At 41.0% G+C, this 14,477-nt stretch overlaps 1 protein-coding gene across 1 annotated transcript in view; it reads right to left on the minus strand.

Annotated features, from left to right (window-relative positions):
• Positions 1-4,574: 4,574 nt before the first annotated feature.
• The window catches only part of LOC146615801 (SH3 domain-binding protein 4), a 49,541-nt gene continuing 39,638 nt past the window's right edge, over positions 4,575-14,477 (minus strand). The window contains exons 4-5 of the mRNA XM_085374705.1: positions 7,674-7,862; positions 4,575-7,258 (exon numbers count right to left, since the gene is read on the minus strand). Coding sequence (XP_085230831.1) covers positions 7,034-7,258; positions 7,674-7,862 — 414 coding nt within the window. The 3' untranslated portion in view covers positions 4,575-7,033. The remainder of the gene's footprint in view (positions 7,259-7,673; positions 7,863-14,477) is intronic.

Here is a 14,477-nt window from a genome sequence, read left to right on the forward strand (position 1 = left end):
GTGTATTAGTGTATCATTCCTTTATCTGTGACAAATTCCATAATGTTATAATTATAGTTTTCAGTCTTTATTGTATAAGAAGGGGTTTAGAGATCACAGTTATGTCTTACTTTGTATAGAAGGAATGTATTGCCTGAAACTGAACCTGCCTCTGAATGCTACCAACTGTTCTTTCACATAGTTATGAGGCTGTTTGTCTATTTTCTGCCAATAAGTTGACCTTTAAGACCTTGGTGGACGTACACCAAATTGTAATAGATTGTTAACATGAGCCCACTCTACACAAAGTTTTATCAGTATTATCTCAAAACTTTTTGATCTGTCATGTTTACAGACCGAATGGCATAATCTCATTCCATTCATAGTAGTACACAGGAAACATATCAAATGATTAAGCTGAGAAAACGTACCATTTTAAGAATATTAGAAAGATTTCAAATTATTTAAATCTGCCTGTCTAATATACAAAGTTATACATGGTCTGGTGCCTCCACCAATGAGTGATTTTATTAAACAAAAGTCTAGCAGTGTTGCCGGGTCTCGACTGACTCGAGCCACTGTTAGATATACTGTCCTCTGTGTCCACTCTCCTTGTCATTGTTTGTTCTAGTATAATGTGATCACTGGTTTTGTCCTTGTCACATGACCTGTAAATAGTGTCTCTGTATGTTTTTACTAACTTGTGTTTAACACCAACCTGCCAGAGGGTCTGCAGATGGAAATTAGCCCAAGGCTATAATGTGGCATATTTAAATTTGTTAAAATGTTCATTAATATGTATTGCCCCTCTTTCTAAAAAATAAATAAATAAAATAAAAGAATTCTAAAATATTATCTGACTGAAAGATCATTAGCCCATTTTATGAATTTTGTGGCAGCCACATGTCTGAATAAAGTTAGGACCAAGAATTGTCCAATTCCTTTCTGATATGGGATTCTAACTGCTTAACAGTTCTGGGTCACCTATGTTATATGTTTGGTGTCATGATGCTCCCAATATTATGATGAGACTCTTCTGCTATGAAGCCATGCTTTTGAAATAGATGCAGTAATCAGTTTAACATGGTCTTGTTGAAATACACAAGACAAAACAAAGTGTGGATAGGAGCACATGCTTCTCTGAAACCTGTACATACCTTTGGCGCTTTTAGACAAATGCAAGCCGCCCATTCGAAAAGCTGTATTGAACTGGCAGCTTATAATCAGAGATGCAGGCTTTTGAAATAAGAGCTGATAGCGAGCCGCAAGTTTGTTAAAAGCTTTGCTCTGTAATCCGAAGAGCACAGATTCCATCTAAGTGTCGATTTGTCTGACCACAGAACAATTTTCCAGTTTGCTGCAGTCTATTTTAACTAACTAAGCTTTATCCGAGAGAACACAGCGTTGTTCCTGGATCATGTTCAAATATGGCTTCATCTTCATAGCTTTACGTCTCTGTTCGTGGCCAGTTACTTCAGATTTTTGGAACGTTTCCTGATTCCATGCAGTGATTTCCAATACAGAATCACGTCTGTTTTTAATGCAGTGCTGCCTGAAGACCTAAAAGATCTCAAACATCCACCACTGATTTCAGAAGACAGAGATTTCTCCAGCTTCTCAGAATCTTTTGATGACATTATGTTCTGTAGATCAGCGGTCCCCAACCTTTTTTGTGCCACGGACCGGTTTATGTCCAACAATATTTTCACGAAAAAAAAGAAGATTTATTCATAACACACGTGAAAAGACCCAGGAAAACCGAGTTAACGATAAAAACGATAACAAAATAACGCTGGAAACCGATAAAAACCCTGAAAACCATACATTTCACACCTGAGCCTCAACTCTTGCGGCCCGGTACCAAACGACTCACGGACTCCGAGGCCCGGTGGTTGGGGACCGCTGCTGTAGATGATGAGATACTCAGTCTTTGTATATTTACATTGCTTTTTTTTTTTTTTTTTAATACCACTAACTTTTCCAGCTGTTTCTTTCCCTGCCTTCCAACCTGCATGAGATGTGTTGCTGGCCATCAAATTCAAAATGAGTTTTTTATGTTCTACTGTGTATAAGTTAATTAAAATTTTCACAGTGTCCCAACTTTTTGGTGGTAAAAAAGGGTTAGAGATTTCTGATTTTAGGCAATGGATGGCTTCTCTACATTTTTAGAGAACGTTGAGTTCCTGCATCATGCGCCACACCACAATGGGTCCAAATTTAGAAGCAGCATTATGGAAATGGAAATATCATTCAGCAAGCATGAGCAGAAAGAGAGGCAAGGACATAAAGACTCAAACCCCAGTGAAAATGTACAAAGTGTGCAAAAATTGAGCAGATCATTGCTTTTAACATGTCTTTTCTGGTTCGTACCTGTGCATACTGTGGAACCTGTAGGCATTTATGAGGCTTAGACTATAATCCACTTATTCAACAGTAGAATGTTTCTCTGGAAACCAAAGCTTTATGCCTATTGCGTGCAATGATTAAAAATGTTAAACCCCAGCGAACGAACATCTCGGACACGTCGGAAAAGACAATAAAAAAAGTCAACATGTCGAGTGAGTCGTCTCTTTGTACAGATTATCCCTGGATTTTGAAGCTAAGTACAGAGCTGTGTGCTGTTCTGTAAGCCCTGTCACCCTGGGGAGCTCATTACTGGCACTCCAGGCAGGGATTTGAAGCCTGTCAGCCCATACCCTACTGTAATTAATTCTACTCCTTTTGGCTCTTTTTTATCCTCCATTAATTTGTGTATTTAATTAATGTCTGCTTGCTTTTACGGCACAGAGAGTGAGAGACAGAGAAAGGGGTAGAGAAAGGAATGGAAAGAGAAAATGAGATACAAAGTTACAGACCTTTTTTTTTATATGGAAATCCTCTCAATTATCTGAGTAAAGAAGCAGAGACACTCATTTTTGCTTAGTCAAGATCTGGTGGCTCTTTGCTTATTTGCTCTATAATTAGCTGTCTTAACTCAACATAACACTACTATACTACTATATATGACAAGTGATTAGTAACATATGACCTGTGAATTTTGGAGACACAGAAGCTGGTTGTCTAGAAAAGTATAGTGCCCAAGGCACATGATGTGCTTTGAAACTAAAACTAAAAGGCACTGCTTTATTTCTGTCTAATATTCTGCATAACATTATATTTTTGACAGCACATTTATGGCATCTGGGTCTAGCAAGGCAGCTGCAATTTCTTTGTCACCAATTCACAGAATTGATCAAACACCTTGGCACAATCACTCTTGCTGTTTCTGGGTTAAAGTCCATAAAGTTTCTCTCAAAGGAGATGCCAGTTTCCAAGAGACTCTTTAAGCCCAATCACACAGGCCTAGAGACTGGTTGGCAACTGCCTCGCTACCACCAGTTGCAAGGCAAAATTAAGTATTGCCTGAACAGATGTAGTGGTTGCTGATGGTTGCTATGAAATTAATTGCTAATTGAGTCATGCACCGATCAGTGACACTCCCCATATTCACCACGAGTTGCTAGGGGGGAAAAACTGCATTCCTCCAACTGGTTTGCAAGTGGTTTTGGAGGTTGTGTGCTGTCGCTGAATGAGATTGGTAACACAAAGATCTAGGCCTGACTGACTGAGAACTTAGCTTTGCCATGCACCATTTTAGCATTAGCCATCTTCTCCCAACTTTTTGCACACATGCTGTCAGGCCTGTCAGTTTTCTTCAAGACAAGAATCTTACCATTCTTGGAAGACTGAGCAGTTTATCAAAATGAGCTTAAGTTTCAGATGTCAAAGAGACGTAAAACAGCAAAAGGCAGAAAAATCAAAAAACTTTACCTTTACCACCAAAGTAACTTTCCAGGAAGTTATACTTATAAAGTCTGTGCCGTCCGTTCCAAAATTCCAGTATTCTCCAGTACATTTATGTTGAGGAATTTTTGAGTTCTATATGCCTCTCCTTTAAAGTCTCTAGTTAAAATCCTCAGTCCAGATAGTCTTTTATTTGGTGGGGACTACACTTGATTACCAAGACGGGCATGTCACTGCAGACTATGGTCTTTTCACAGATGGCTGCTAAAACTCACTCATCAACTGATGACAAAATTCATTTCATACTGACCCAAGTGGACCCCAGTAAATTTGCAGTTGTGGAAACTATAAAAGCCTTCCTGGTCATCTACACTGGTGATTTGCTCTATGCACGTGATCAAGAACCTCCAGCCCCCATCTTTAAGAAAATGGACAGTATAATGAGAGCAGTTCAACAATGAGAACAGGGACTGGTACATATCATCGACCCTTTTTCATGCTACCTGAGCCTCCCTTCTAGTTTCTCTTGGTCTTGCAATGTATAGCCAGAAACTACCCAGAATCTCTCCTGCATCCCCACCACCTTCAACTGCACACTTTCTCAGCCATTGTTTTTTTTTCCACAAACAGAGCACTGATAACACCTGAAACATGACGGCCTGTCTCCCATGCTTCAGATAAGGAGTTTCCTGACTGTGGTGCCGTTTGTTGGTGATGGTGGTGGGGGTGAGGGGGTTGTTTGCGCAGCCAGCAGCAAGTCAATTCTCACGAATGTCGTGTACAAATATTTACATTTTATTTAGAGTCTCTTCCGTAAAAGTATGCAGTCACAAAAAAGGTTTTCAACTCAACACTGGCTGTGTCACTAGCACATTATACAGTATGCAGCACTGGGACGAAAGCTAGAGAAGCTTTGATAGACAGTGTCATTACAACAGTGGTCTCAACATTGTACATGGTTATTTGTGTGGAGCTCTACTTATTTTTGGCAAGCTTTATAAAAAACACAGAAAGAAAAAAAAACAGATTTTGCATAACAAAGATGAGAGAGTTCAGAACTAAGAGGTGCGAGTTTGGTTACTATATGGAGGTACAGGCTCAAGGTAATCGTTAATCAAGACATAAATCCTTGATGGACCAATCCTAACACTCAGTCAGTGTTCTTGATTGTTTAGTTTACTGTGACCCATATTTCAGCCAGTCAGTTTAAGGTCCGCAGGACACAGTGAATCATGCCCCATCTCCACTGTCCCCCTTCCATCTCTCTACTTTGTGCTTTTAGGGCTAAACATGCTTCACTTTTCTCCCCATAATTTCGCCAGTGCTCTTCTCCTCAACTTTACTTTATCCTGAAATAAAATTAGCATCTAAACCCCACTTGCAGAACCACACACTTCATCATGATACTACCGTTTAGTAGAACAAAAGCACTCTCCCAAAGCACAATGCAATGCAGCTCATTAAATTTATTCTGTTTTGAGTCATTCTGGAGCAAAGTTACAAAGTTTGCTCTCACAAACCTGGCAGTTATTTAAGGTGAACCAATTATACTATTCCCTTTTTTTTCTTTGAAAGTGGTCGTTACTAACAATGAACACGGCCAAGGTTTCAGATAATGAGGTCAGCATATGTAGAAGGAATCCCTGTGTGTCAAAAGCTCAGGCGTCATGCTACTCTAAATACTCTTTCAGACATTTTATTTTTACTTTTGGTGCTTTTTTAATGTCATATGCTCACATCTCAGGCTATGAGGATAGAAGCTCCACCTATCTGCTGTTCATGCTTTCTTTATGAGGGGCAGCCAATCAGAGGAAAGTTGGCTTAAAGAGGTGAACAGAGAGCAAAAGTAGCTTGTTTCAGACAGAGGAGGAACTGAGGGGCTGCAGAAAGGCCATGTATGAACTCACGAAATGCTACTTGAAATTAAATGAGGTCCACTCTGAAACAGAGATTTACAGATGCAAGTCACATGCATCCTGTCAAAGTTCCTTTAAAAGAGAGTCTCATAACTTAACAATTCATTTGAAATGCCTCCAGGCACTTATTTGGGTGAGATAGAGGCAAAAGACCTGCTGTGGTGATCCATAAGATTTGAGTGGATTATCTAAATTAACTTAGATTTCAATGATCTGCAGGGAATAAACACTACACTACCCACTTGATTTAAAAAATGATTCTGTCTGATTCTGTCCGAAAATAATGTTTTAAACAGCCCGCCACAGTTTGACTTCTACTACCATCTTGTCTGCTGCACAATTTTTGCACAGATTTTAATTCAGGACTCTTTGAGAGACCTTTCTCTCCCACAGGCGGGCACGACGCATTCACACTCCTCACACAAACTGGACTGTGGCGGGTTAAGCATGCTCAAATTGCCTAACGGGAGTGCATTCTAAGTCAAACATGGACTGTGGATGTCCATGTCTGACATTCTGAGTTTTGGAAAGGTTGGGACAAGTTGAGTGAACTAGAACAAAGTGAGTATGGCTCAGGTCGAGGGTGATTTATCAATTGATGTTTAGAAGGTCAAGTTTGTTACAATAAATTTAATCAGAAAACAATATAACATTTTTTAGGAGGCCAAAACTCAAAAGATGATTTAAAACTGACACAAGGGTTTTAAATTTTGCTGAAACTAAATTATCAGTTTAAATCTAATAAATCCATTGATTCATGTTCTACAAAAACACTGCGCGTTTCAGTGTAAAACTGAGTGTAGAATCTTCAGTCTCAGATCTTCGAAAATAGAGGACACCAAAATATTTGGATCACTGAAATTTGAAGGACTGCAGTGAGGGAGAAGCTGAAGACAGACCAAAGGTGATGCTTCTTCTTCTTAATGTATAAATAAATAGTACAGATCTGACACGTGAGGATACGAGGATACAATATCTAAAAATGTCTTTTCTTAATAAAAATGTCTGTCTTGGCATTCAATCCACAGATCTTAACCAAATGGTTGCTTAAAAAACTGCTGTGCCATAATAAGACTACAAAAATACATAACTGTGCAAGACTGAAGCTATTAAAAGAGTCTCTGTGAATACTGCAAGCTCCATAGAGCACTGTATTGTTTGCTGGGGACGTGGGGCCTGTCTGGTGATGTTGCCCTGGGCACGAAGAGCTGAAGGCAACGCTGCAGGAACGACAGCAGTAGTGGCATTCAGAGTGAGCAAACAGCTGATATGCAGCATTTCAAACGTTGCAATTTCAAAAAAAAAAAAATTGCTCCTGAAGAGCAAGGTGTGCTGGTGTGGGGCAATGCTTGGGTTCAGATGGCATAGTCATCCTGAGCAGAGGGGCTGAAGGCGGAGCTCCGCAGGACATCCAAGCAGTTGACCAGGATGAGCGTGCCGGTCAGGTGCTTCCAGCGTTTGGTGATGGGGTTCTTCATCTTGTCCAGGCCCATGTGAAGCTCTTGGATCACATCCCTGTAGCTATCGCCAATCTGAGCTGCCCACGTGACCAGGAAGTCGTATGCCGGCTTCCACATGGCCTGCAGACAAGAAGAGAAACAAACGTGTCATGATCTCCTGGGACACTGACATGTCGGAAAACTGTCACCGGCTGACAGAATGATACAGATGCACTCGGTCCACTTGTGATTTTGACAGAAGGGAAAAGTGAAACATTTGTATTTCTCAAGATGTGTCACTGTTCCTTTAAAACACAATAATCAGGTCAGGAATCACCTACACTTTCAGCTGCTTAGGTCAGCTGATTTCATCCTCTGAGAAACATGAATGTCTTAATGTTACAGATTCAAACAGACAAGCAAATAACTGAATGTTCAGTCCTAAAACATAATAAAGCTGATCAGGCTTGTACAGAATGGATTTGTTGTTTTTGCCAGTTGCAACTGAAGTTGTTGTTGTGTGAAATCTTTTTTTGGGATGTTAGGACACGCATACCTCGCTGTCCACCACCCCGTTCTTGTCACGGTGTGGTGCCTCGTAAGCATCCATTTGTTGGCGCGAAATCTTGACGAGCCTCTCGGCCATCTCCCTCCAGCGGCCGGCTACCTCCACAGCAGTGGTGAGCAGGACAAAGTCCATCACCAGTCGGGCTACAAGACCCTGACAGTCCATCTTCAACAGGGCCTGCAGAGAAAGGAGAGGGAGAAGATTTCAGATGTGGGTTCTAAATAAATTATTCACCTTTGAGTGATGGAGGTCGATTCAGAATCAATTCCTGATTCTGAAGAATTCTGGTTTGGAATCAGTGTTTAATTTCATTTCATTTCATTTCAATTCAATTCAATTTTATTTATATAGTGCCAAATCACAACAACAGTTGCCTTAAGGCGCTTTATATTGTAAGGTAGACCCTACAATAATACACACAACATGAACATACATACAGTGTGTTCACAAAAAGTCTGTTTAAGGTGCAAAGTGACCAGACGCCAGACAGAAGTCACCCTTTACAAAGATACAATTAATAAATAAATGCACATCTAGAGGTTTCAGTTTTTTCCACAGCTGGCCTCTCTAAACCACTGCAAATCTCAGCTTTGTGCAATTTTTACGAACTTCGTGTTGGATGTAGAAGTAAGAACCCTGTGTTGCTTCAGTAGCATATTTATGACATGAGGAATGCAGCAGCTCAACACTGATACACACAGGATCCAATATGAGATCCAGTACACAACAATGTCTGATGTCCAAAGTGTCCCAACATTTTCTTACAAAATTCCCCAGTCTGGTCAAAAATGTCTCTGGTCTTTTACCACGTTCATGATGTAGTTGGGTCTAAATGAACAGTAATTATCTGACTTTCTTCTAACCAAAAATAGGACAACTGAGGACAGAGAGAATACAAACTAGGAAAGAAAAATGCATGATGCTAAAGTGACTCCTGTTTGTTTGAATTTAACTGGTTTGGACAGGAGCCCGGCCCCTCCCATCAGCCCCTGCAACCTCTCTGTCTCTGTCAATTCTGCCCAGATGACTGGTGATTGTGGGAAAACTAAAGACTGCGGAGACTCGCTGTGTTCCTACGGCGGAGAGGACCTGCAGCACGTCAGAGCAAATAAGTGCATTTCCACTAATGTGTGCTGACTTTATGAGTACACTTGTGAAGACAGTGTATTCTAGAGGCTTATATCCATTTATGGAGAAATTTTCATAAAATGAGTTGCAAAGTGTTTTTTCAGCTTTATTTTGATAGATACAGTGAAGAAGGGTCAGGAAAGCAGGGGAAGACATGTGGTAGAAGGCCACGGGTTGGACTCGAACCCGGGCCGCTCTCAGCAGTGTGGCATGTGGTCGCCACATGGGGGGGGGGGGGGGGGGGGGGGGGGGTTTACACCTGGAGTGCTAATCTTCAAGCAGTGCAAGTTAAGAACTAAGTCTGAATCCTGCCCTTTACAGAAGCTAGAGGGCCCAACAGCACTGATATTAACTTTAGGCCCAACAGTTTGATGTTGCCGTGCTGGTTCCAGGTTTGTGCCAACAACACTGATCTCTTTTTGATAGAAATGCATGGAAACTGTTTCAGACTATATCACCAAATGAGGAACGAAAACTTTCTATTCTGAGTGTCCTCACAAAGACAGAAGTGTCAGCACACACTCGGATGCAGCCTTTGACTTGCAGGCTCAACAGAGCGTAGGTGAGTTTAAAGCTCCACTTTGGACCTCAGCTGGATGTGCAGGAATGTGTGGAACGACAGGATATTGGGGGGGGGGGGGACGGGAGACTGGGGGAGGGGGTAAGGAATGCAGATGTCATGCTCCAGCAGCCTCTCTCGCTCTGAGAGAAGACCAGAGGATGAGATAGCGGCAGCTGGGGGCCAATCAGACGGCGTTTTGCTGTTCTGCTGGAATGCTGATCTGTCGCCACATTACATCAAAGACAGAGAAGCAAACTGAGTCGATCAGACACTTCTAGACAAAATCTGCAGCTAAAGTTTGATTTGGACTTTGAGTGACAGACAGAATCACGCAATGTTTGTTTGGTATTTTTCTGGATATCTTTGTGAATGTTAAGGGGAAGAGGATTTTAGCAATACAAGCACCTGTTTCCTTGCTAGATAACAACAGGAAATTCCTGCCAAAATAAAGGAGAACACTTCCTGTCTCAACACAACTTTAAGTCTCTAACAATATTAGAATTTGTTTACTGAGGCAGAAACTGTTGGACTGACAAAGTCCAGCAAACATTAGGAAAATAAACACATATTTATTGTATTTCGTAGGTTCAGAGTTTTTAATTTTATTAACAAGGCGAGTTTAACTGAGATGTTATTATTTTGCTGTATACTGGTATTTTAATGTTTAACTTTTTAACGTATTTCCAATAAAAGAGAATAAGCATTCCCACTCTGGACAAGGAACTTTATGAAAGCACACAAGAACAGAAAATAAACACATGACACAATAAATATAAAAAGAAGTGAGTGGTCACTAAAAAGATAAAAATGCAACAGCACAAAAACCAAGAACAATGAGCTAACACACCACCCTGTGTCCTGCCGCAGAGCACACAGCCATGCGGTGACCAGGGACCGAGGAATTCCAATGAAGGCTCACAAGTTAGACGAATCTCAGCTTTGAGGTTGCAAGCTTGAAGCAACTACCAGTACAACAGGGTCACCAACAGCCACTTTATTACCAAATATAAGCTACACAGCAATGGCTAATAAGAAAATGACTTTACTTGTGGAGAAAGGGTTAAAGGGGCGCTCACACAGGATGACTTGATGCAGTGACGTGGTGACCACACACCATACAAGTCAGCGACATTTAAGCCCCTTTTCAATTAGAACCTACTCAGATCAACTCGCCACGGTTTTCAGGGTTTTCCATTAGGTTACAGTACCTGGGACGAGGTCGTTTTTAGTACCTGCTCAGCTAGGGTTCCAAGCAATCCAAATAGGTACTAAATTCTGACGTCATCAGACTGCATGGCACTGATTGGCTGGTCAGCAGTGTTGGTCAAATTACTTGAAAAAGTAATCAGTAACTAATTACTGATTACTTCCCCCAAAAAGTAATCCCGTTACTTTACTGATTACTTATTTTCAAAAGTAATTAATTACTTAGTTACTTAATTACTTTTTAAAAACACGATTTACAACCTGAATAGGTGATAAAGCGATAGATCTTTCAGCCCAATTCTACTTTTTCTACATAATCAATCATACAAAATGTAATCAAATGGAAAAGTCTCTTTTTTTAACTTGTTTTATCAGTTTTAATCTTTTAACTTTATGCATCAAGCAAAAATTTAATTATATGCAACATTCTCTGACTTGAATAAATTAGTTTAACATTTAAACCTATTTTCTGCACATTCCAGCACATAAAATAAAAAAATTTTTGTGTTTACACTCACTCTTTCAAATAGATGCACGTAAAACACAGCAGAAAATAAATAAAGTCAAAGACTCAGCGGTCCTGTTGCTCTTTTTTCACCTGTAAAGCAGGACTGCGGTAGGCGGAGGTTTACCCTGGTGCAGGTGTGCCGCGGTCAGTTGAAGAATCCGCGAGTTTCTCTGTGAGTTTCCCATTACGTCGTTGCGCACTTTTTATGGAATCAAACTCAAAGTAAGGTCAGTACTTCCACGCTTTAAACGCTGCACGCTCATACTCTCTCCCACAATCGATATGTGATCCATTGTTGATCTGCACACAGCTGTTGTCACTAACGGCGCACTCGCTTACGTCACTGTCATGAGACATTCTCGCAAAAAAATCACGGTTTTAGTAACGCAGTAACGCAGCGTTCCTACGGGAAAGTAACGGTAATCTAATTACAGTTTTTGCAATAGTAATCCCTTACTTTACTCGTTACTTGAAAAAAGTAATCAGATTACAGTAACACGTTACAAGTAACGCGTTACTGCCCATCTCTGCTGGTCAGTAGTGTCACTCGATGAGTCATGAGAGCGTCTCGTTGACGAAAACCAATTTTGAAACTCGACAAGGGAAATGGCTACAAAAAACAACGCTGTGGTCCCTGAGTCTGACGAAAAGCAACAGACTGAGCAGCAGGTATATATTCGCTTCGATATCCACCTTTGTTGTAGCGTTCATCTTGCACATTTATTGTGTCGCGGGACGCACAGACAAGCATGCAAACAAGGTACTCCTGGGTTGTAATGGAAAACCAGTCGATCCGAGTCGAGTAGGTACTAATGGAAAAGAGGCTTTCGCAACTTCAGGGAATGAAATAACTGCTGTCAGCGCAAAGTGGGCGGCTCCAGAATTAATGTTTTCATAGCTTGAAGTCAAGTAATTGAAGCAACTACCAACAAGAGTAAAGGATACTGCTGATTGACATATGAAAGGTTGGTATATAGATTAGGGGGTTACCTAGGCTGCTTACTGTATGTCTGGATTGTCCCCTAGCAACCACATATCAGCTACAAAGCAATGCTGAGTGAGCTAATCACTTGCTGTTCCACAGGGGCATCTGAACTGAATGTGAATGACTGAAGCAGCCTACCTGCTGGTGCTACCTTCCCTACCATTGGCGACCCAGTATGTGTTAGGGTTGGAAGTAGGGTTTCTTTAACAACCACCCCTTTTTAAAAGTCCGAAACTTAATTCAAAATGCAACATCTTCTAGTTTCTGAAAATGTGCCTATTTAGCATGTTGCTAAAACAATAAAACCCAATAAAACTGTGTCTGGAGCTGCTCCAGCATTACAATAAAACCCTTAATCTAACACTAGACAGGTTACTGGCCACCTGATAGACCTTATCACACTTTTCTAGAGTAGTAGCACAGTGGTGTAATAACTGTCGGCTGTAGCAATGGTCCTTATAATGACCACCCGGTCCATTACAGGCATTATCATGCCTATAATGGACTGAGTGGTCAGTAATCCTTCAGTCTGTGAGGATTTTCTGCTTTACATTTTAAACTTTAAGTGTTATTTTAAGTAAAACTTGAATGTTGCTGCTTCAAAGTTTTATGTTGGTAAGCCAAAAACCAGCATTTTAAGTAAACATGCTACAAACCCTATCTTACATGTGATCTGTAATGCTGGAGCAGCTCCAGACACAGTACAGGTTCTATGAATGTTTTTTCCCTGCAGTAATGAGGTCTATTTCACTGTTTGAGTTTAAAGAAGATGTTCTGTGGATCCGCACTTTGGTCTCTTTTTGGAGCGTCTTGGTGGTTGGAAATCTTCTCCTTGCTGTAAATTTTTGATGGCGTGTTGTAAAGTATTTATCACAGAGCGTGGCTCCCTCACGAGTCACCGAGTCTGATTCTAAACTAATAATTGCACTGCAGAAGGCCGAGCTGGGCACACTGTCATTATTGCCATTTAAAAAGCTTCTATGTAGTGGGATAATACTCTGCCTCTATAGAGGAATCAACTACTGTGCTGCGTTTTTCCAAAATGTCAGCTGCTTCATGTGTTATAGGACTCTCTGAATGTTTGTGTGTGTGTTTGTTAAATGCCACCGAGTTTGTTTCACTAGCTCAGCAATCAGTGATCTGAAGCCCTGCAGCTCTCCCTGCTGCATAAATCATCTGCTTGTCAAAATGAGAAGAAAATTCCTCCAGACATATTTTCAGAGATAACGGCGGTGTGGAAACGAACGAAGCGGGTGGTTTCGGTGTCTGTTGTTACACACCAAAACACACACACAAACACAGAGAGAGAGAGAGGGTGCCTTTAGACCTGTAGAAAACAACCAAACTAAAGCAATGACAATTTTGATAAATGATTTGTTTCTTCCATTGTCCTGTTGCAGTTCTTTTCCCCTCACCTAGAAAACTGACAGTCAATCTCTCCACTTCAATCTCCTCTTTATTATTTTTCTATCCCATCTTCATTTTCCATCTGACTTCCTCCACCTCACCCATTTGCAGCCTCTGTGCTCTATCTTTGGCACACTTCTTTCTTTCTTGTCTGTTCTTTCTCATCTCTTTACCACTTTGCGAGCAGTGGTATCAGCCTCAAAAACTAAAACATTGGAGAGATTGGAGAGCCCAGCTGCTGGTTTTTACCCTGCATCTGAACTCTCCTAATTCTTAAGTAACTCCCCCCAAAAAGGCAGAATCTCCTGAGAGTAAGCGAGCTGTTGTTCAGACAGTTATTCCAGAAGCAGCAACTCACCACACCCAACCACTGAAGGAGGGGGAGGAAGAGGAAGTGGAGGGAGGAAAAAAAAGAGGAAGGAGGCCAGGGATGGGGGAAAAAAACCCTAGATTGATCTGTGTACAAAAATGGCATAGCAGAGCGCAAATTGCATATAATGGGCCTCGCCATTTTTCAGAGCCTTCCTCCAGAAATAGGATGTTATTATTATTCCCAAGCTCGATTTGCTCCACTGATCTCACTGCAAGTAATTCAGTGGGGTCAGATGTTCAGCTGCAGAACTGAGTGAGAGCTTTGAAATGAAAATCCCCTTTTAGCTCTGAGATACAACAGAGGTCCCCCGCCCCCCATGTGGTCCCACGCCTCAAGATCTTGTGGAATTTCTACACCGGCATCTGACTGAAAGGAAGAACAGGACGTGGGGTTTCTTTGGTGCTGAACAGAAGACATTCAGCTGAAAGAGCAAAGCTCACAGTCTTTTTTTAAGGGTGACAGAAGGAAATGTGTTTATTACATACTAAACTTAGTGAGCCAATACAAAATTCTCTTTGTATTTGATGCTTTATGTTGAAACAATGGAAACTTTTCTTTTGATTTTCCTGTTGTTGGGTCAGAATTAGAGCTTAAACGATTAATCCTATGACCTCTAAGTGACC

Source organism: Diplotaxodon limnothrissa, linkage group LG16 (assembly GCF_057381915.1).
Source record: "Diplotaxodon limnothrissa isolate DT_005_m linkage group LG16, D_limnothrissa_male_GT1.1, whole genome shotgun sequence".
Lineage (NCBI taxonomy): Eukaryota > Metazoa > Chordata > Actinopteri > Cichliformes > Cichlidae > Diplotaxodon > Diplotaxodon limnothrissa.